Source organism: Antedon bifida, chromosome 2 (genome assembly GCF_963402885.1).
Source record: "Antedon bifida chromosome 2, ecAntBifi1.1, whole genome shotgun sequence".
In the NCBI taxonomy this organism is placed as follows: domain Eukaryota; kingdom Metazoa; phylum Echinodermata; class Crinoidea; order Comatulida; family Antedonidae; genus Antedon; species Antedon bifida.
The window spans coordinates 32583926-32608464 of record NC_136227.1 but is presented as its reverse complement, the minus strand read 5'-3'; the positions used below and the strand labels follow the sequence as shown (position 1 = coordinate 32608464).

At 29.6% G+C, this 24539-nt stretch overlaps 2 protein-coding genes across 2 annotated transcripts in view; one reads left to right on the top strand and one right to left on the bottom strand.

The window, feature by feature from the left end:
- Positions 1 to 808: 808 nt before the first annotated feature.
- The window catches only part of LOC144834726 (meiotic nuclear division protein 1 homolog), a 60794-nt gene continuing 37063 nt past the window's right edge, over positions 809 to 24539 (top strand). Inside the window, exons 1-2 of the mRNA XM_078689631.1 lie at positions 809 to 915; positions 4968 to 5012. Of these exons, the coding sequence (XP_078545757.1) occupies positions 5010 to 5012 (3 nt within the window). The 5' untranslated portion in view covers positions 809 to 915; positions 4968 to 5009. The remainder of the gene's footprint in view (positions 916 to 4967; positions 5013 to 24539) is intronic.
- LOC144834716 (uncharacterized) lies at positions 16280 to 23166 on the bottom strand. Its single transcript, XM_078689616.1, has 3 exons — positions 22898 to 23166; positions 20848 to 21079; positions 16280 to 20431 (listed from the first exon to the last, which is right to left on the bottom strand). Exon 3 carries the CDS (start codon positions 20184 to 20186, stop codon positions 18768 to 18770), a length of 1419 nt encoding a protein of 472 aa, XP_078545742.1. The 5' UTR covers positions 20187 to 20431; positions 20848 to 21079; positions 22898 to 23166; the 3' UTR covers positions 16280 to 18767.

Genomic DNA, 24539 nt, shown 5'->3' with positions numbered 1-24539 from the left:
AATTAGGTCAGACTGCTGCACTTCTTAAAACTTCCACGTACCAACTTCCACTTTCGTGTAGCAAACAAAGTAACTGATTAATACCAACATTCCTGAAAATTATTTATTTATTCTTTTCTTCCCTCTTTGTTTTGGTGGTGGTGCTGCAACTCGTAATCAACACGTGACGCTTTTTTCAGTTGATTTTACGATTTGCATTTTTAAAAAGCATATTTCGTAATATAATTATTTTACGAATTACGTTGATTTGTATGTTTAAAAAATTACGTTACGTTTACGTTTTGAGTTGTCACTGCTATGCAACTTCAGTTAGTGTATAGAGAGGATATGAGGCCTATCAGTTTTGATTTTAAGTCAATCCAATACTGAGCCTAATTTATGATATAATTTTAGCGTAGTCTATACTTAATCAGATTGTGTCAGCCTTTGGCTACCCTCTGTTTTCTACAATAAAATACCTCATAATATATGATGCAAAGGAAGTTGTCTATAATGGCAGCGTCGGTCCATGGAGGTATAAAAATATTTTTATACCTCCATGGTCGGTCTATGGTATGTAGGCCTACACAACATGTACTTAAGCCAATAATTGTTAATTTTTAGTGATTGTCGAGGATGGGGAGCGTAGGAGAGGTTGTTTGGACGTCATGGTACCCTGATCAGGGAGTAATTGCCCGCTTCATATTTTTGTATTTTTAGTTTGATGGATTTTTAATATTGTTGCGGCTTGACTTGTTCACGTTTTTGATTGGTTAATAGTAAAAATATCAGATTAACGTTGATGGCGCATAGCATATTTTTCAGAGAGAGAGCGCGAACTTCGTCTCTGTCGCACAAACGATCGACGGCCTAGGCCTAGCTATAGTACCTTCCTTCCCTCCTCTGCTGCTGTCTGGTGGTGACACACATCATCAGGTAGACAACTAGCCGGGGCCTAGACCTAATAATTATATTTATACTTAACTAATTGTTTAAGTAGTAGGCATATAGTAACAACTAAACTAGGCTAGGCCTAGCCCTACACCTAGGCCTACTAGGCCTAGAGGTAGACTAGGCCTAACTAGCTGGCCTACTATCTAGGCTTCCCTTACAAAAATGTTCTATAGAATTCTATAAAAAAAAATTCTATAGAAGATATATAGAATTTTCTATAGATTTTCTATAAAGTTTTTTATAGAAACAATCTATAGAAATTCTATGGAAACTCTATGAAAACTCTATGGAAATTCTATAGATATTTCTATGGAAACTCTATGAAAATTCTATGAAAACTCTATGGAAACTCTATAAAAATTCTATGGAAACTCTATAAAAATTCTATGGAAATTCTATAAAAATTCTATGGAAACTCTATAAAAATTCTATAGAATTTCTATGGAAACTCTATAAAAATTCTATGGAAACTCTATAAAAATTCTATAGAATTTCTATGGAAACTCTATAAAAATTCTATGGAAACTCTATAAAAATTCTACGGAAACTCTATAAAAATTCTATGGAAACTCTATAAAAATTATAATAGGTCTATAGAAACTCTATAGAAATTATATAAAGCTCTATAGAAATTCTATGGAGACTCTAAAGAAATTCTATAGAAACTCTGTAAAAACTATAATAGGTCTATAGAAACTTTATAGAAATTATATAAAGCTCCATAGAAACTCTATAGAAATTATATAGAGCTGTATACAAATTCTATAACATTTTCTATAGAACTTCCATGAAAAAGTTTCACTTTTCTATAGAAACCCAACAACTTTCTATAGAAAATGAGTAGCCAAACAATGTTTATTTTCTATGGGTGGTTGAGATCTTCAGCTTGAAATAAATACAAGTCCGCTATTAGACCTTCTTTCATGCGACAGCAAATCGTTTGTTAGGCATAGGCGAAAAGAATACTGTAATAAAATCTAAAGTCAATTTTTCATCTGTTTCAGTGCGTACTGCAATTTATTGAAATATCAATAAAATATTTAGGATAACAATATAAAAACGAAATTACACATATATACATACACATAAAAATATACTATTATACACTATTAAATATTGTTTTTGCAGTTGAATAACTAGTAGTTGGTTCGGTGTCTTTTATATATATATTCTGGATTGTTTTGGTTGTACCTTGTGGGAAATAGGGATAATATCACTTTAAAAAGATCAAGGTTTTGGATAAATTAAATAACTAATTTAGAATTAAAAATATAAAACTAATAATTACACATCAGCATACACTTTACCGGTCAGTTATGAGTTGGAGTAATGAATACAAGAATTAATAACAAGGTGCAACAAAATATACAAAACATAAAAACTATTCAGTATCTTCTTCCTGCTGTGGCTCCTGTGCGCTAACCTTCTGTGTTTTGTTCATCTCTTTTACTTTGTTGGCCAATGACTATCGCAGCAAAAAAACAGCTTTACAGTATAATCTGGTAAAGAGATGGCGAGATCTATAAAACAATAGAATAAGGACAGAATTGTTTATATCATGATATAGGCTTAAAACGTGTTGTTTTTATTTAAGCAATGAAGTAGGTCTTTTCTTTTGAAGGCACAAAACGAATTAAATTCTTAATTAGCTAGGCCTAGCTTCCCTAACCAATCCCAAGTCACCATATGTAGGCCTAGTAGTAGTAGGCCTTACTTTAGCTGGCTTGTTGGCCTGATTCTCATAGGCCTACTACTATTTAGGCCAAAAAGCATAGATTCTTATATTATGTAACTCATATATGGTATGTGTAAGCTAGGTTAATAATACAATACTAATTAACCAACCTTTGGCTAAGACTGTACATGATTCAAAGTATTCATCTTTCTTCAAATAAAATTAGAGGCTAGCTTGCTTGGCTGCTACACAATTAAAATCCTCCCGCCGATTTTCTTCTTGCAGTTGCACCAAGCTATCCCATGAGGCACTGCATGCACGGACCAATCCATTATGGCTTGGAGTAGTGTTTGTTAAAACCAGGGAGGTGTTAATTAACGACTCCCATTAATTAAACAATGAAAAATGATAATAATTGATGATATACAGTAAGCAAAAGTTGATATAATTCAAATACACAGCATTGATAATTAGTTCATGTTAATATTACAAATGTGTTCTATAGAATTAAATAAAAATATTTTTATAGAATTTATATCAACTATTCTATAGAATTTCTATAGAATGATTCTATAAAATCTCTATTAAAATTCTATAGAGATTTCATAGAGTTTATATAGAAAAGCGTTGTATTGTTTTTCTATATTTTGTCCAAGTTAATTAGATTTTCAACAGTCTATAAAGAAAAATCATATTCTTTTACATGCAAAATTGTAAAAGGCATTATTGTATTGCTATTGGCAAAATCAAAATGTAACCCCCATTAAGCAATAAAAATTATAATAATTGATGATATACAGTAAGCAAAAGTTGATATAATTCAAGTACACAATGATAATTGGTTCATGTTAATATCCCTTACAAATTTGTTCAAATTTTGTCAAATCAAATAAATAGAATTTATATCAAATATTCTATAGAATTCGTTTATAGATTTTCTATAGAATGATTGAATAAAATCTCTATCAAAATTCTATAGAGATTTCATAGAGTTTCTACAGAAAAGTGTTATATTGTTTTTCTGTATTTTGTCCAGATTTTAATTTGATTTTCAACAATCTATAAACTGGTAAAGAAAAATCCTATTCTTTTACATGCAAAATTGCTTATCATATAATTTTTTGTAAGCGATGAAAAAAAAAATTGTTATTGGCAAAATAAAAATGTAATTATCAATCCACTTCATTCCATGATCTTTCAATAATGGTGAGACAATGTATTAATCACATATATAAATTCATAAATAAATTCTATAGAAATTCTATAAAATTATAGGTTCTATAGAAAAAAAGAAACATTCTATAGACACAAAATAAATTCTATAGAAATTGAAATATGTTTCTATAGAAATTTTGTACTTCTATAGAATACCATAGAGCTCTATAAAATGTTCTATAGAACTCTATAGAATTCTATAGAACTTTTTTGTAAGGGTTACTAGCTTATGAATGAGCTCCTTATTAAATTAGATCTAGCCTATAGTATATACCTCTCTGCTAGTTAGTATAACACAGTCACACTATATCTACGCCCGGTAGTAGGCCCTATCGCCTGGTATTTGTAAGGTTTATTATATTATAATGATATCAATAAGGACTAAGGTTTATCGCAAATTGCGTGAGCGATGCATAATGGGAAGGATTTGGGAGCAATAGCGCCACCACCAGTATATAAAGTTTGTATTACACGGTGGCGCTATTGCTCCAAAACCCTTCCCATCATGCATTGTGCAATGACGTTTCTCGCGAAATCAAGGTATTTGCGATAAACCAAGGAGGCCTACTCTACATAAATATTAACATGCTCTATAATAGTGGTAAATTTAACTTCATATATATATTTTTCTTTCCAGAAACAATTTAAAATATTGCTAAACTTTAAACCCGTCAATCCGCTTCATTTATCACAGAGGGTGCAGTCTTCAATAATATTTGGAAAAAATGTATATTAAAATGTACAATTAAATATCACAATAACATCAAATATAATGTTAGCATGTACTGGATAACATTTATATTATCGGACCCAGCTTGGCGTAGATTATAGTATGACACTTATAACAACCCTGCCTAGGCCTTAGTATATTTATCCAACATAATACATATCTTTATTATTGCTGGTACAGTAGCCCTACTTTTCTAGTAAGACTTCGATAGTAAGTAAAAGTACTTGAGCTACTTGCTTAGTTAGCTCAAATTCTAAGTATAAAGTATTCCACTCGAATTTCTAGCCTAGGCCTAGTTAAGACTGAAAATAAGATATAAACATTTTTGCTTTCAAATACAGGATAATCATTTTTTTCAAATTAAATAAGTGTCTGCATTTGAATATAAAAACAAGTTTTATATTTGTTTTTCAGCTTCTCATCTGCAAACAGAAGATTGACTAGGCCTTGTCAAGAATGGTAAGCAATTTGAAATATTAGCTAAATTAAACCACCCCACCATTCAACCTGCCTCATTTTTCATTAACAATTTTGATTAGCTATGATTGCTAATCAATCAATTTTTACTAGAAAACATAGTTATATTGCATGATGAATGCGGCAATTAATGTAGTTTGCGTTGGAATTTTGAATGCGTAAAAAAATGGGTACATTAAACCATACAACCTGTCCCATCATACTGTAGTTGTGTAGGGTTGTATTATATTGTACATTGCTACCCCATTGTTCAATTACTCCATCACTGACACTGTATTAAATTCAATTCAAGAAACATTTATTGACCAAAAATATTATATCATAACAATGGTTGGCATATAATAGTCGAGAGACTACAAAAGGCCCAATGGGTCTGTCGCTGTAGTCCCTCTTTACATTATACAAATAATAATAATACAACACTTAATCTTAATTAGCCGTTACGTACATTATATAAATGTACGTATAGGGGTAAACATTATGCTGCCTGCCCCGACTTACCAGACAGTAATATGTTTATTTATGTATACAGTCATCCCCAACATACAGTACAGTAGTAATGTGTGCATGGTAAACTCCTGCTCCAACAAGAGTATGTGTTATTATGTCATCTGCCCGACATTCTGTACAATACTTTTTTTCTATGGCTCTTTACATTAGTAGAAGTAAAAAAAAATAAAAACAAACAAAAGCAATTATTTCATAGTTAAATCTTATATTCCATCTACTAATGTACACAGCACAGATTATGCCACCTGCCACAACATAAGGAACAATATCCACATATATATAATATATAATACAACAATATCCAATGCCCAGCATAATGTATAGTTGTACTGTACATAATATGTGCTAGCTAAACATGCCACTCTGCCTCAACATACTACTGTATAACAATATGTGTGGACACATGCCACCTGCCCCAACATGTTGTACATTTAGTGTGAACATGGTACACATTACCACCCCCTGCCCCAACAAGTTGTACATTTAATGTGAACATGGTACATATTTACCATCCCCTGCTCCAACAAGTTGTACATTTAGTGATGTGAACATGGTACATATTTACCATCCCCTGCTCCAACAAGTTGTACATTTAGTGTGAACATAGTACACATTACCATCCCCTGCCCCAACAAGTTGTACATTTAGTGTGAACATGGTACATATTTACCACCCCCTGCCCCAACAAGTTGTACTAGTGTGAACATGGTACACATTACCACCCCCTGCTCCAACAAGTTGTACATTTAGTGTAAACGTAGTACACATTACCACCCCCCTGCCCCAACAAGTTGTACATTTAGCATATGAACAGGATGCACATGATGCCACCAGGCCCCCAACATATTTGACCTGCCTCCATTCAACCTTCCCCTTCACAATCATAAGTGCAGGGTGGTTTCATACTTCCCTACCTACCTACCACATTATAAGGATGCATTTGTCAAATAAATCTTGATGTAAACCGTTAAAACTTGTCAGTTGTTGTCAGGAATTTTCGCAATTACTCACAACTGTCATCTATGTTGATATAAATTGTGCAATTATTTTATTGATACCTGAGGGGACAAAAAAATGACGAGCAAGCATATAGGAAGAGCCAGAAGCATCTCTGAAAATAACCTTAACGAGTCGTACAAAACGTTAATGTATGAATTCTGGCCATGTAGAGAAAATATAAAAAATTAATATTTGCATTTTTGGACCTGCAGTAAAAATGTATCAAACTTGAATTGATTATATTCAAATTTTGAATATCGAATAAAATCTTGAATGTTTTTCTCTTCCTACACGCAGCATATATATGTAGTCAGTTTTATAATGTAAGAGTTAATATTTTATGATATTATTTATAGCAGCTAATTAAACATTATTATGCACATGAACTTAACCATAGTTTCAAAATACAAAATATGATATTTTATACTTGTAACTGTGATTCAAAGAAACTGTATCAATTTCAATATTCTTTTCTCAGGAGGATTTATAAAAATAGAAAATTAATATCTAAACTTATTTTATTTAAATTTAAGAAGTGCAATTTGTACCGGTTCCCTTTCTACATTTAAGCTTTAGATTTATATTGTTTTTTCCCATATGTATTTAGATGTTATGTATACTTGTCATACAATTTTATTCTTGTCTGTTCTTTTTGTTCCCTTTATTCCTACGTAAAATTCAATCTCTGTTTACTTAGATTGCAATAAAGATTAGGCCCTATTTCAATTTGCAATTGAATATTGAGTTAATATTTTATGACATAATTTATAGCAGCTAATTAACATTACTATGCACATGAACTTAACCATAGTTTCAAAAGACATAAAAAGACATACAAAATATGATATTTTATACTTGTACTGTGATTCAAAGAAACTGTATCAATTTCAATATTCTTCTTTTGAGTTTTCTCATGAGGATTTGTAAAAATAGAAAATTAATAACTAAACTTATTTTATGTAAATTTAAGAAGTGCTATAGATTAATTTTATATTTATATCCTGGGTGTATTTTATGGTAATACATAACTATTATAATCAACAATTGTTCTCTTGGCTGGACCATGACAAGAGAATTTTCCCCTTCACCAACCAAGGAGCTTAGACAACCACTCTCTCAGCCAATTGTTAAGATTTAAGATAAAGGATACTTTATTCTAGGGGAGCTCATTAGGAAAGCCTCTAGCTTAGGCCTAGAATAACTCAGAAGATAGCATGTCTACCAAAACCAAAATATCCATGTACTGTAAATACAATCTTTGCATCTTAATTAATTAATAACAAAAACCCAGTGTATGGTATTTTCCTCTTTTTCCAATTTTCATTAGTCTCTCTATGTTTAATTGATTTATATCAAGAACTACTTACTATATTAGAATGAATGTTAAATTGAAGTGGTCATTAATTGTAGAGAACTCAGATCTTACATTCCTATATCTAGGTCACAAATAAGAATCATTTAAATGAGAATCAGTTGTTTTAATTGAAGGAATGTTTTGGAAGAAAGAGCTTTGTCATCGCTACTTTATCAACTTAGCTTAAACCAGAAAAAAAAAAATTACTAACATTCTATTTAAAAAATGAATTTGCTATTTCAACCGATTCATAATTCAATTTCTTGTGATAATTACAATTTGAGATCTACAATATGTTCCCAGTTGATTATTTTAGCCGTGATTAGTTCTGCTAATGATTTTCTAGCTCGTGTCCTACGCACGCCAGTATCAATTGGCCAATCCATCATCAGCTAAACTAATCAAGTAAATACTAGTTTTATACTACAATTAGCAAAAGACTGAGATTTCATTAAATCCACGGGGAATGAATGATTTCAACTTTAACGAATGGTTACATTGGCAAATGCTTTGTTTATATTACTAATGACCATTCTGATTACAGTTTGTTGATATTTCATTATTATTTAATAATTAAAAAGGTCACTTGCGTTTAAATTCGAGTTTAGTATATACAAACCAGACATTAGTATTATTTAAAACATTATGTAGTCTTATATTTCATTTCATTGTATTTATAACATAATTGTTTGTAATTGTATTTTATCTATGTTTTGTTGATATTTCATTAATAATTTAAAAAGTCACTTGCGTTTAAATTCAAGTTTAGTATATACAAACCAGACATTTGCATTATTTAAAACATTTTAGAGTCTTATATTTCATTGTATTTGTAACTTAATTGTTTGTAATTGTGTTTTATCTATATAAAAACATTATTTTATGAGAGTGGTCCATCCAGCTGAAATGATCATTAGAGACTCTCGGAACAAGACAATGGCAACAATAACAGTTCAGAACAATTAAAATAATAGATTCAATTTTAGTATACAAACCAGACATTTGCATTATTTAAAACATTATGTAGTCTTATATTTCATTGTATTTGTAACTTAATTGTTTGTAATTGCATTTTATCTGTTTATTTAAACGTTATTTTACGAGAGTAAAGGATCATTAGAGACTCTCTGGAACAAAACCATGACAACAATAACAGTTGAGAACAATGGAAATAATAAATTCAAAAATAGAATTTAGAAACTAAATATTATAATTTATGAAACTACTATACTTTATGAACCTTGCATTGTTTGATTTACCTTTATACTTTCTAAGATTATTTTAAATAATAATATTTTTGATGCCAGAATAGTTAGTCAATATTTGATATCTCATTGTCACTCAAGTTGTATTTTTTTAATGTATTCATTTTTCTCAATTATTGCTTGGACTACTACTTGGAAATCTTTAAATCAACAATAATCTCAAATTACACGTAGTTTTTGAAATCTAGATATACGTCTAACAATTCTGATATCGCTGTGTTCTTTACAGTCTTAGTTTGTCAATTAATACTTGAGTACAGATATTGTATTCTTAAAATATTTAAATTAACCATTTTTGAATATCAAATTACTTTTTGTTATTCTTATTCAGATTCATCTTTTATACATTTATCTTTCATGATTTAATATTCTTGAATATTGCTATTATTCTAAAAATATTTAATTAACCAATTTTGAATATCAAATTATTTTTTTTTATTCTTATTCAGATTCATCTTTTATACATTTATAGTTCCTAAATTAATATTTTTGAATATTACGATATTCTGAAAATAGTTAATAAATCAATTTTGAATCTCATCATTTTTTAAATTCTTAGATGTATTTGAAAGCATTATTTTTTTTTTAATACAGTAGACAATGGGACATCATCAAGACCCAAAAGTGTCCTGATAAGTGTCCCCTAAATAGAGGTTGGTCCGTTTCACAGGAAAGTAATGGTATTGGTTCATGTATCTGGTAACCATTGAATTTTTTCGTTTAATAGGTATGTCCCCATAATAATAATAATATCCTGGATTTATATAGCGCCTAATGTTGTGAAACCTCTTAGCGCTGAACATTATTACCCCAGTAATTTTTTTTTGTGGATCAAACACGTATGGAAACATACTCCCATAATGCAGCTAGTAATCAGCGCAAAGTTGTGTCTTGATTTAACCAGGTTCCCATTTATACACCTGGGTGGAGAGAGGCAAATGTAAGTAAAGTATTGCCTAAGGATACAAGCAATGCGGCGAGAGTTGAACGTCCAACACACTGCGCCACACTCCCTTACAATAATAGGTTGTTCCCTGAATAACGTCCCCTGAATAGGTATTTCCCTGAATATTAGATTAAATGTATTTACTAGTGGACTGTATTACTATATTAAAATATTTAAATCAACAATATTTGAGTCTCTCTGATTCTTATTCATTCTTGTATTTTATCTTAATACATTATCTTTTGTCAATTAATACTTCGAATAATTACTTTATTCTGAAAATATTTAAATCAACAATATTTGAATCTCTCTGATTCTTATTTATTCTTGTATTTTATCTTAATACATTATCTTTTCTCAATTAATACTTCGAATATTACTTTATTCTGAAAATATTTAAATCAACAAATTTTTGAATCTCAAATTACGAGTATTTTTTTTCCGTGTTCCACTTGATTTCATCTACATCAATTATCTTTGAAATCAATCCAGCATGCTGAGAAGAAATCTAGCAACGCATGCTTCAGTTGCTCGTGTGTGATTAACTTTTACAGTGGATTCAGAATCGTGTCTTCAGGGACTTCAAACTTCAAAATTGTCATTAATATCCTTAGTTTCATATAACCTTCTTGCTTTAAGTTCAGAACAAAGATTTTGATATTATGCTTCAATTTCAGTACATAATTTTATTATGGTTCTATAGAGAAGCTCCTCTTTGATAGGAAAGGCTTATTTTTTTAATAAAGAACTCGACAATAATTAATGAAAGTAGTACTTATTTTGATTGAATTAATTATTGATAAATGATTAAATTTTGTTTTTAAATGTTCTATTTTTAAATGGTTAAAAATTATGTAATTGTTTAAATAAAATAAATAATATATTTTAAAAATATTTTTCATTAAAGGACATCCCAACCCCTGGGCTGGCATTTATCAATCTTTTTGTTTAAATCAAGATCGCTTTATTTATCAAACCAGTCGTGTTACCTATTTCATGGAAAGGATTTATTTGTCATCTTCGATTTAAGAAAAAAAAATTATGTAAAAATATTTGCTCAGGTAATTTTGAAAATTGACTTCAGCATGATTGGCTAAAAACGTATATATATATATATATCGTATATATGTGAATTTTATTCAATCAATCGTATATTGCATTTTTGGTATTATAATGGTAACCATAATAATGTGTATTTACAGTGATTTTTACACAAAAAAAATAAAATTAAGATGATTTGTTACTAAAAATATTCGATAAATTTGAACCCCTCCAAGTGTCCTAATATCAGAAAATGTTATTATGGTAATACGAGAAAAAAAATTATGGAAAAAGAACATTTATAATTCAATAACTCAATTAATCCAGATTTATTTCAGATTTAACACAAATGTATCCTTGCTCTTAAATAATCTTGGTTCAAGTTCAGAATAAAGATTTTGAATTTAAATTGTTGAATTTTATAATTCCATGTGCAATAACAAAAATAATGAATAATCGTTGCTCATTTGTATAAGTACAGTACATCATAACTATAAAATTGGTAAAATAATTACTGAAATGTTTTATATATTCATTGCAAGTTTTATAATGTTTGATACTGTATACCTGATGTAGGTTAAGAGCTTTGCCCTTTTCAATTCTGTTATGATGTAATGTTGTATAATAAACATTCAATTCAATCAATTAGTATTTAATGATTGATGGATGAAACTTTATAGTACTATTTGGTAATTTGTAGAAACATTTTGTTGCATTGTTTAATTTAAAGGATGTGCATACTATAATTAAACGCAGTAAAATAAAAGCAGTGATTGAATAAAGCACAACAGTCGAATAAGTCCAAAAATTGAATATCCGAACAGTTGAATAACTGTACAGTTGGCAGTTGAATAAGCACAACAGTCAAATAAGAGCATTAGTCGAATTACTGTAGTACATCAGTCAAATAAGTATAGTAGTCAAATAAGCATAGTAGTAAAATAATTATAGTAGTCAAATAAGTGTAGTAGTCAAATAAGTGTAGTAGTCAAATAAGTGTAGTAGTCAAATAAGTGTAATAGTCAAATAAGTATAGTAGTCGAATAAGTATAGTAGTCGAATAAGTATAGTAGTCGAATAAGTGTAGTAGTCAAATAAGTGTAGTAGTCAAATAAGTGTAGTAGTCAAATAAGTGTAGTAGTCAAATAAGTGTAGTAGTCAAATAAGTGTAGTAGTCAAATAAGTGTAGTAGTCGAATAAGTATAGTAGTCGAATAAGTATAGTAGTCGAATAAGTGTAGTAGTCAAATAAGTGTAGTAGTCAAATAAGTGTAGTAGTCAAATAAGTGTAGTAGTCAAATAAGTGTAGTAGTCAAATAAGTGTAGTAGTCAAATAAGTGTAGTAGTCAAATAAGTGTAGTAGTCAAATAAGTATAGTAGTCGAATAAGTATAGTAGTCGAATAAGTGTAGTAGTCAAATAAAAATGTAGTAGTCAAATAAAAATGTAGTAGTCAAATAAGTGTAGTAGTCAAATAAGTATAGCACTTAAATAAACTCAGTAGTTGAATAAGCGCAACTGCCCACAGCAGTCAAATAAGTATAGCGGTCAAATAAGCAAAGCAGTAAAATAAGTGCAGCAGTCGAATAAGTGCAGCAGTCGAATAAGTCCAGCAGTCTAGTAAGTGTAGCAGTTGAATAAATGCAGTGGTTGAATATTAAGCACAACTGTCCACAGAAGTCAAATAAGTATAGCAGTCGAATAAGCGAAGCAGTAAAATAAGCGGAACAGTTGGATAAGTACAGCAGTCTACTAAGGGCAGCAGTCTAATAAGGGCAGCATTTGAATAATGATAAAAATATTGACCAGAGTGACGTACATACATCAAAAATGATAAATCTTGAAATTACCTGACATTTGAAAAAAAAAACTACAAGCATTTGAATAAGCATATCAATTAAATAAGTGCAGCATTTGAATAAGCATAGCAAATAAATAAGTGCAGCATTTAAATAAGCATATCAATTAAATAAGTGATTCAGTTGAATAAGTGCTTCAGTTGAATAAGTGCAGCAGTAGAATAGCAGTTGAATATAGCAAATATAAGGCCTTATAAAGCTTTTAGGTTTTAGACATCATAATATGACCACAGGCACACTACACACACCCACAGATAATCAGAATAATATACTGAATTTTGAAATATGATACTTTCTTTGACTCATTCACCTCTGATATTTAACTATGTGCTTCTATAATTTTTAATATGGTTTTTTTATTTTCGCTAACATTCAATAACACATAAGCTTTTGCTTTTTACTCTGGGCATTTCTGATTCAAACTGATGTTAAGATTATTAACATTTTCCAAGTAATGAAGCTTAGAGATTTCATGAAAATTAATTGTGATGATTATTTTGTCAAAAATACTGACTCCTTCATTTGAGTATCTATATATAAATTATGGTTAATTCTGACATAGGTGAGCACAATGCAAAAACTTTGGTACAAATCTATGCCATGGATACCTACCTTATCTATCTTAGATGTACCGCGAAACGTAGATTTGATAACATTAGTGTTCAGTTCGACGCTATTGTTCCATATTTCTATCTTAAAGATATTATAAAGAGTTTTTTAACAAAATTTATGATTTCAACAGTAGATTTTCAACTCAATTTCAATTCTTCGCGGTCAAAGTAATTTCTGGGTTCACCTTGCAACAACCTGATTTCAACTATTTTCTCTCTTTTATACACAAGGGAGCAGTTAAAATAATAGATTTGACCCTAAAGGTGACTGGAAACAGGCACTTTCCATCATACAATACAGTGTCGCTTTGGAAAAAGGAAGAAAAAAACAGATAGTAGGACTGGAGCTTAAGTTGGCCATTAGTCATAGCCATTTCAGTTTTTTGTTTATTTTAGGAACGGACCACGCGTGTGTGAAGGTACAGTAGTTAAAAAATAAAAATTATACTGCAAATAATAAAGATCAAATTAAATATATGCCATAAAAATCGGAATATATTATGGGAAATAGTATTATAAAATTACATAGGGAGATTTGATGATAAGACATTTTGTGACATCGAGTGAAATCCCGATAGCTGAGTTTTATTGAGTAAGCTGGCAGGAATAACTGTAGGCTATCTATGTCCCGTTAGGACCGAGATGTCTGCCCATGTTGCAAGCCGTAATGTCTTCCTTCTTGGGCCCACTCTGTCACGGCACTTAGTTTCAAAAGATGTTTAAATTAAATAATGTATTAATAATTATTAGGATGGTATTTATTTGAATAAACGCCTCTCCAATAAAACATCCATTTGAATAATAATCCCCCCACCCCCAACCCAACTATCTAATAAACGTCCATCCACATTTATAATAACACAATTATACTATTTGTAGTAGAATTCATCGCACTGTTATCTACAATTTACCAAGCATTTGTTATTCTTTTTTACTACTTTTCATATCTATTAGATAGAGGATTTAATTTGATTATAAATATTACCATATTATTAAAACTAAAAAAATTAACATATATACCCTCGAATAAGCACCTCCCTCAAATGAACTCCGCCTCCCCAAAGATAAAACCAAACAATAAACACTATACTTTAAAATGTTATTAATCATCTAAAACACTGTGAAACAGAGTATAGTTTAGTTTTACGAATGTCAAGCATTTTCAATAATGGTAACCAACAGAAAACGTACAAGGAGAACATTTTTATCATTCCGAGAACCATCGTCTACACTTCCTAGAGGGGGAGCGAGCGAAGCGAGCTCACCCTCTAGTATTTTAGAATAATAATAAAAGTAAATGAGTTAAACATTAATGAAAAATTTACCGTGACCATATATTATAATTTTTTATTAATTATTATTATTTTGTAAAAAATGAAGATACTGACTCCTTGATTATATTAATTTTAGATTCAATATTAAAAGTAAATGAGTTAAATTTAAATTAGTTTATCATTTACTATCTTAGACAGATAATATCATTTTGTATTAAATTAAAATTAGAATTATATTATTATGTTAATTTTAGATTTGGAAAAGTTGAATTCCAAGGTCTTAACAATTAGTAACCAATATTCTATTTGAATTATTATCAAAAAAGAAGTGTAAAAAAAATAATTCTTTTGTGATGACGTATTTTGGATGTTTATCCATAACCTATTCGATTGTTGAAAATAAAAGTAGACAATTAAATATTTAGATTCATGTGCATGTTTTAACAATTAATATATTTAGTGTGATGGGAAAGGATAAGACATAAGTACAATACAGTATACATTATTTTTTTTCTTGTGTAGTGAATTTTTATGAGAAAAACTGATAAGTTGGAATTGCGTTATTTACATGTTACAAACTGCGTAACGAGAGCTACTTATGCTCTCTACTTTTTTTTGTTTTATGAGAAACGAGTGAAAACTGTGATTCACAAATCTTAACAAAAAAAATAAAGAAGTAGGTCTTGTCAGAGAAATGACTTGAAGATTGTTTTGATACATAATCTCTGAAATGAATTTGATTTATACATTATAGGTAGTATCTATAATGTTAGACCATCCATCAAGCGTTTAGATGTGTTTTCCCCAAGATATTCATCTACAAGTATACCAAGTGATAACGTAACATTCCTCCGGGACCAGACTTGTTATAGATAATGGAAGTTTTGCATCCACTCATAACTTTAAGATTTAATATTCCATTTAAGTGCAAATTTTTAATATCTAAACAGATTTATTTTTAGAGTAGTGTCTGCTATGGATTTAAATATTGTGATAGATGACCATATAAAGGCCTGTTTTATCACGCTTTTCGTGCCTCATCAAAATCAAATATTAAAAAAGAAAATTGATAATTATGACGGGTAATATGTTTTTCTTTTTGATTGATTTTTTTTTCAAAACAATTTGTTTTGTATTGAATAAGGTAATTTTATATTGAAAAAGAATGAGCAGTATTACGGTAAGATTAATTGTTTGAATATGCTTATTATTTTGCAAATTGGTTTCTGATTTTACTTTCTATATTTTTTTCCTTTATTGTATATTCTACTCAAAGGTTAGATATTGCAAAGAACACAACATTTAACATGTTAACAATATATTTGCACCAGTTTAATTTATTTAAATTTTAAAACTTAAAACATTCTTCCTATGGTGATGTTGATAGTAACATTAAGCTTGTTTCTATAATGTAATTTACAAATGTAAACAGCAACTGAGAAACTGTGAAACTATCCTAACAATAGATTTGAAATGAATATTAAACAATGGGCCTGTTGAAACTTAGTTACCCAAATGTACCCAAATATGGTCGTGATATGTCCAAATATGGTGGTGATATTCCCAAATATGGTAGTGATATTACATCATCATATCCATATATGGGCACATCACATTTATTTGTCACATAAAGTTTGATAATGTAGACCGAGCTTTAGTTGGTTTTATGGGCACAGTTATTACTAACTGTGATGGGTAAATAACTTAGAAGTCAGCCCAAATAAGACTCAAATTCAACAAAATGGTTGATGTTTATACTGTAGACCGCTTAGCTTTTTTTACAAGTACAGTACATATCATAAAACTAATAAATAAATAATACCCTTTATCAAGTTATCTTTTAACTCAAGTGGTCTATAGGTCTGTCTGCGTATCTGACAAAAAACCCAGGTTCAAGTCTCATTTGGGATAACTTCAATCATGCATTTTCTTGTCTGAACGTTTTTAAATCGTTGAAAAATCATTGCATGTTGCGTGATTTCTAATCAGTGTACTGTACCGCACACTGTAGTCATTACCTCACAACCTACAAGGCATCAACAAAATGTCATACTGCCATTTTTCTTTATTAAACTTTAACTAAAATGTAGAATTTTTTTAGTAGTCGAAAGCAACTAATATTTTGGTAATTTATAATTAATATATCTCCTTTTTTGACATTTTAATATCCTGAGATATATGAGTGATAAAAAGTTTACAGCAGCATAAATGCAACATAAACACAACATACAGAATAAAAAGGCAGCAAATCATAACATTGATTGTTAAATATACAGTAGATTTTCTGTCTGTTTTATTTGATTATTAGTTCAATTTGTTTTAAAGTAACTATTTACACATAATATCATGAAGGTAAAACTACTACAGTACTACAAAGTATCTTTTGCAAAATTGTTGGATTTCAATTAAAATTTAAAACATGTAGCTTTGCCTCATGAGTATAACATAATATTTTGCCCTATACTCCTAAATGCTCAGTCCATTGAGAACACAAGCCAATTATTTAACACATGATTACAGTACAGTGTCCCCTTAAAGATGTATTGTCCCCTGAAAAAATAATTCATAACAAAATTTTTGTTGAATATGCCATTTTAATGAAAAAAAATTATTTACCTGAAAAAACTGTAATTTAAAGCAAAAAATGGTCAATTTGGCTGCCAGCCAATGGGTTTTTGGTTAAATTTAACTATTTATTTTGTCATTTCATAAGTGAAAACATTATGTTTTTCGCTTTTTTTTCTACGGAAGTGATTAACTTTATTAAAACTACAAAATAACATATTCAAAGTCTGATTAATTAATCTTCATTTTTCATCTTTTGGGGGACAATGCATCTTTAATAAATAGGGATGTCCAAAGGAGGGTTTCGACTGTAATATAATTTAAATTTATAAATGATTTATAATAATAACAAATCAGTTTATGCCTCGATGACAAACTAACAATATGGAGTATGTTGCTACTGGTTTGACACAAATTTTGTTTGTCACCAAAAATACAAAACATAGATAGATAATGGACCAAATATATAGACCACTACTTTTATAAAAAAAAATGTGTATGATGATGAAGACCATGTTTGTATTTTGCCCAAAAATGTTATTAATCATTAAAGTATCAGTAGTAGTTTGTACCAAAATTATATTTTATTAATTCGGCACCATTTTCCCCTTTAATTTTACTTATAAATTTTAAATTCACAGTATTTTTCATACACATTTTGTATTCAAAATCTTTCGGATGTATAATGTTCATTATAAATCTGTCTATAATTATATGGAAAACATATTTTTATCCACATCGCAAACAAGATACGTATTCATACATTATGTCCCCATAGAATAAATATTCTTAATAGTAATTTTTCAAAAATCTGTTATAGTCATTATACGCACTGATGTCACTATTTTCATTAAAATTTGTAATGACAAAAAAAAATGTTTTAAACATTGATGTTACAGTACAGCACATATAATTTAACAAAATAAATGTCAATGTTCTAAACCAAACTGTAAACTCAGTAGTTACAGCTTTAGTACATAACTGTGTTTACCATTTGTGGTAGAAGTCTTTTACTAGGTTGTGATAAAATCAAGTGGCCGTATTCACCAACCACACCACACAGTAAAATATTTTCCTTAAATATTAAGTATTTCACTTAACTCAATAAATATTTAAGTATTTATTTATCTTAAATTGTATTCAATTTAGATAAGGTGTCATTTTTGTCCTCTGATTAAAGGGTTTGCCATGGTTAAAACAAATTTAGTCACTTATTCATTTCTTACGGGAAAATGTCTGGGATTGGGTTGTCCCTGAATAGGGTACTTCTAAGCTATTGTATTATTAAAAATCTACTTTATGTATTCTACTTTATTTAAACATATTCAGATTTAGTTGACCTGCCCCTAGAGATGTTCAACGCTCCTCCTTCTCCTTCCACATGTGCGTATACATCTTCTATTTCTATTTCTAACGGCACTTGTACTCCGACAGATCGCTTCCACTTTCCATGAACCGTTCTTGACGGTATCATTGGAAGTGTTCTATTTTCATTTGGGTCTGATGAAAAAGCCATATCTTTAGGCTCTGAATAAACATCTGGTTGAAGCATTATCGGAGGTCTTCTAGGCATGTACAAGCCTTCTTCTTGCCTTTGACAGGTATAATAGTAACATACAGGAATGACCATTAACAGCAAAATCAAACTAGAACAACCAACGGCAACTAATACAATAGCAAACAACGAAACCGTACTACTATCGGTATTGTTATTGTTCACGCTTGGTTTTGATTCGAGAGTATTTGTCGACGATTCCGACTTCTGAAGTTTAAGCGTCATTTTTTTGGTAGCACTACCGATCGAGTTTGTCGCAGTACAAGCAATTTCGGTCATGTTGTCGTGGATTGTAGGAGTAATACGTAACACGGCGTGATTAGGTTGAAACTGGTGGTCCTTTAAATGGTCTGGGATATTCCACTTGTAAGTGTGGGTCTGTGGGTTTGCATTAGAGAGGCATATATATACTGCTTCCTTATCGACTGGTAAGCTATCAGGCACGTGGATTGTTATTTTTGGTTTGTACAATACATTTAATTGTCCAGGAGTGCAAGACATTGTTTTACCCGTTATCTCAACGAACATGCTGCATTTCAATAAAGCACCACTGTCATTTTGTTGGGCAATGAATGTATAATTTAATAAGTCCTCTTTTCTATTTTTATCTAAATCACTAATTCCCTGTAATTTTGTTCCATTTTTAGTCCAATCGAGTTTAACTTTTGGTTGAATGGTCTCGCCTCGGCATGTCACCCTAACCACAGAGTTTTCAATGTATCCACTTTTGATCGGATCACATATAGGATACTTAGATTTTGGAACTTCTAAAACCTTAATCCTAGCTGGATGATCATGAGTAGCAATCCTTTTATCATTGTCAAATACTGCGCATTTGTATTCCCATCTATCGTCGTCACGTCTAATATGCTCAATCTTCAGGGCGAAATCGTTTTCCCCGTGATTCAGAATCTCATAATAAGATTTGTCGACGAGTACCTCTTTATTTAAGGTGATCCTTTGCGTATCTCTTAACCAGGATACATTGTATATACCAAGGTTCTTAACCGTGCAGAAGATGGTTACTTCATCGCCCTCATTTCCCTCCGTTATATCTTGCGGAACAGTTTGTATGGATGGGTTCGGTGGTGACCCACTTTTCGAAAATTTGACATCAATAATGAGAAAAAGTAGTAGAAGTTTTAGACTAGCCAAGTGTTTCAGTACAGAGTTAGACATAATTCAACTAATTTTTAACTTTAGAATGTTATAAAAATTGATTTGCTGTAAAGTTAAATTTTAACAAATAATTAAAATCATATTTCCAAATTATGTTTGTTGGTAATGCTGGATCATCAAATCAATGCCATTAATGCAAGTTGTGTCAAAAATCAATAAAAGCCGAGTTCTTCATATCAGCCAAAATGTCTTTAGTATCTTCCAATGTATCTAGAATAGATGAATTATTCACTATTTTGTTTGTCCTGAAAGTAAAAAATAAATAAACGACTATAAACAAAATAATGTGAGTTTAATTTTTCCTTTTTTTAAAGCAATATTACACTTTAATTATAAATTATATTGAAAAAAATTTTTTTTTAAAAATTTAATATTGCATAATTAATAAAAGTGAAATCATTTTTTCCCTACAAAAGTGAATAACTTGATTAAAACATCAAAATTGCCATTCAAAGTTTCATGTTTTTGAGAGACAATACAGTACATGTTTAATATCATTTTAGCCAATAGTATAATTGATGTCTGATATGATTTATTATTTTAGTTCAATTTTAAATAGATGTCTTCAAAAACAAGAAGAAAACTTATTAACATAATGTGCAACATGATAATATTCAAATATAATCAAAATAAACGATATCTATAATTACATTTCACTCACTTGAAATGTGGTTAACTTGATATTGCGACTAGATCAAAGCGAATGTACCACTTGTATTATATTCAGAAATAATACCATCAGATTAGGATGTCCATGACACGTTCTGGCTCCTGATAATTGAAATTTTTAAAGTACTTCTAGTAGATGTATAGTCTTAAGTTATCTTGGTGTTTTAAGCAATTTTCGTCATCCTCTTATCTTCAGATACTTCGTAAGCCTTCCAGATTTACCACTGTTTTCAAATCAAAAACAAAATGTGGATTTTAGTTTAACGATACAGATATACGCCACCATTAGCCAAAATCTCTTGTTTTTTAAGATTATCTTGGAGATGTTCCAACCCAATTAAACTTTAACTATTACAGGTTCCACTAAAGCATGGCCATATGGTATTGCCAAAGATTTCTATTAGGAAAGCACTTGAGATTTTATGATTTGCGAGAAGAAAAATAATATATATAACATGAATTGTGTTGACAATCATACTGAATTTAATTAAGTGAAAATACAACAGTTTGTCTTTGAATTATTTATCATTTGATAGTGAAATTATTTTTTCATTTAATCAGTGATTTATTATTCATTAAATTAATATTTTAACAACAAACTATTGTTAGTTTCGTGATTAAATATTCATTAAAATTTTATTTTTCATACTTTAATGAATTTAGAGATTCCGTAATCTATAATGATATACAGTATTCATTGTTTTGTAATAAAAGTAATATTTTTCTTATAGGGGACGGAGAGTTGGGTGGGATACACAATTTTGATATAATTAGGATTGGGACTATACTAGGATATTGAAAGATATGAAATTCGTATAGCATCATATCTGAGAACCACAAATTTAGAGGTGGAATTATTGTACTGTAGTCGAGCATGAAATTATACTTGGTCATGCAATTATATATATATTTTATAACTTTTTTATTTATTTTTATATTTTACTAAAATTCTACTTTGTTTTTATTACTACTGTATATGACGTCGCAAAGTCCTACATTCAAATCTAGGACAGTTGTCATATCATTATCATGCCACGTGTAATAAAATAATAAATAATAAATACAAAGCTTAAAAAAATACATTTTTTGATTTATTTGTTTCAAAATTTTTTCTGTATTTCATATCTTTTTTACATTTTTGAACATTAAAAAAAAATTTTGTTTTTGAAATTTATTTATGTATTAACATGTAAATAACTGAATGTCGGGGACTTAAACATTTGTATTATTTTTCCGTTGAGTGTTTGATAATTAATAATAAAATCATTTTTAATGTTAAAGATGTACAGTATTGTCCCCTGACAAAAATAATTCTTAACATTTTTTTTTAATATGCCATTTTAATGTAACATAATAGTTATAATCCACTTTGACCAAAAATTGTCTGATTTAATTCATCTTCATTTTTCATGTTTTTGGGGGACAATACATCTTTAAACAAACTTGTTAATTTTTACTTATTTAGCTTTTTATTTATTTATATATTTACAAACATATTTTACATGGATAATATTTACAATTAAATTAAAATGTTCTTGCAAATGGTTCATGGTCCACTCTACTATGAAAAAGAAAGACTCTTATCAAAGTCTTTTAATTAATTAAGTGCTGTTTACAAAACACTTTAAGAATTAAAATATTAATTTAAATTAATTGATTTTGTAAACCTAATGGTGTTTATAACATAGAGATATCATAAACATCTTCATATTAACAGAATTCTTTCACTTTTAAGTTATCTCTTCTATGAACACTCTACTTAAAGTGTTATACATTAATTATTCAATGGTACATTTTAAGTGCCTCACAAACCCTTATGAATTATACAAACAAATAGAATTCAGATCAAATGGAACCGTAGAAGATGTTTCTAATAGAATTACTCTAAATAAAAGCTGTTGATTCATGAATGTTATTGTTAAATGTTACAGAAACGAAATCCTAATACATTTAGAACATTACAGTGATAGGCTAACTAACGATATGCTGTAAGAACTGTGTTATAAGTTATTGGGTACAAAAGGCAAAAGAAAAGTACTTACCTTATATTCAGGTATGATTACTGTGTGAGAAGGAGTAAGGACTAAAAGTTCCTAGTATAAAAACACAGGTTTTCAGTAAGTTGTTTGCTTAGAAGTGAAAAACTTGCAAATACGAACAAACAAAAACTATTCACAGTACGTTCAGTGTACTCCACTGTACAATTTCAAAGAATTCATATGTTCCTATATAATTGAAAAAAAGCACCATCACAGAATATATGTACTGTACTCGTACGTTGATTTCAACATTAAACGTACACGTTGACGATTTGATCACTATTCAAAACATTCTGAAGAGTTTAAGTGTATACAGTGGATCCTGTGTATTGAACACAAGTATGATTCGTTAAGCATTTATTTGCTTAGAAGTCATGTGATTGGCCAATGCTGTTTGCAATTAATTGAGATGGAAACAAGAAAAATGGCATTACGAATCATCGTGATTTAAGTGTCTATACTGAGAGGATCGTCTTACTGTACTGCTACTCTTCATGATTACCTTCCTTACGTTACTTCTGCGTGGATATCTGAAATTTGATAATCTTTTGTTTCAATACCAATGTAATTAATAAATGTATTATTAACAAATTAATTATTTGTGTACACTAATTCGGAAAACATTTAAAATTGGTGTTAATTCAGTTGAGTAATATTAATAATCCTGTATTAAATCTATAAAGTGTATATACTTTTGAACCCCTCATTTTGGACACCCCTATTCATTCAAGGGACATCCCTAATAAGGCTCTAGCTGCAACAGCTGATAAGAGCATGTGTACTTACGAGGTTAATCTTTTTTAATAGCACATATTCAAGATATAAAATACAAATCAAAATAAATACCTAATTGAACATAGTATTTAACTTAAAGGAAGATAATTATTCATGTTGAGATTTACTTCCTTTTAAAGTAATGAAGAAAATCAATGCATACAATTATATTCCATGACAAACAATAATGAAGGTGATATGGATAGGATGTGCTGTATTAAAAAACAAATTATCCTCAAGGGACTCAAATTTAAAATGCATAAAGTCAATCAAGTCAATAGCAATTACTGGTTAATTCATTTTTTTTTCTTTGTACATAACGATTACACATTTCAAAATAGTAATTATCCTTTATGTTATAGATAAAGAAATGTTACAGACCACATTGACTGCACAGTATCCTCTTTAAAATTACCAAGCTTTTGGAGTAATCATACATACAGTACTGTTAACATAAGGATTATCGCAAATAGCGTGCGCGATGCATGGTTGGAAAGGTTTAGGAGCAAATGTCACATCATGTACGTACGTGATTTGTTTTATTGTACGCGTTGTTTGCTCCCAAACCCTTCCCATCATGCTTTGTGCAATGATATTCCTCGCGAAATCAAGCTATTTGCGATAAACCTTATTAAAACTCTGAACTAAAATAATACGTAAAATAATATTTATATTTACTTGGATGGAGGATCCTAAATTCAAAAGTTTCAAGAGTGCACCCCCCCCCCCTTTTTTTTTTCTTTTTTTTTTATCAAAATAAATCATAGTTATGTACAGTACTTGCTGTTGAATGTGTACTTTTAAAATGCTATATAAAGCAAAAGAAGTGTGTCAAGCCACTGTGTTTCAAAGTTGATTTGTTTATCTTCTC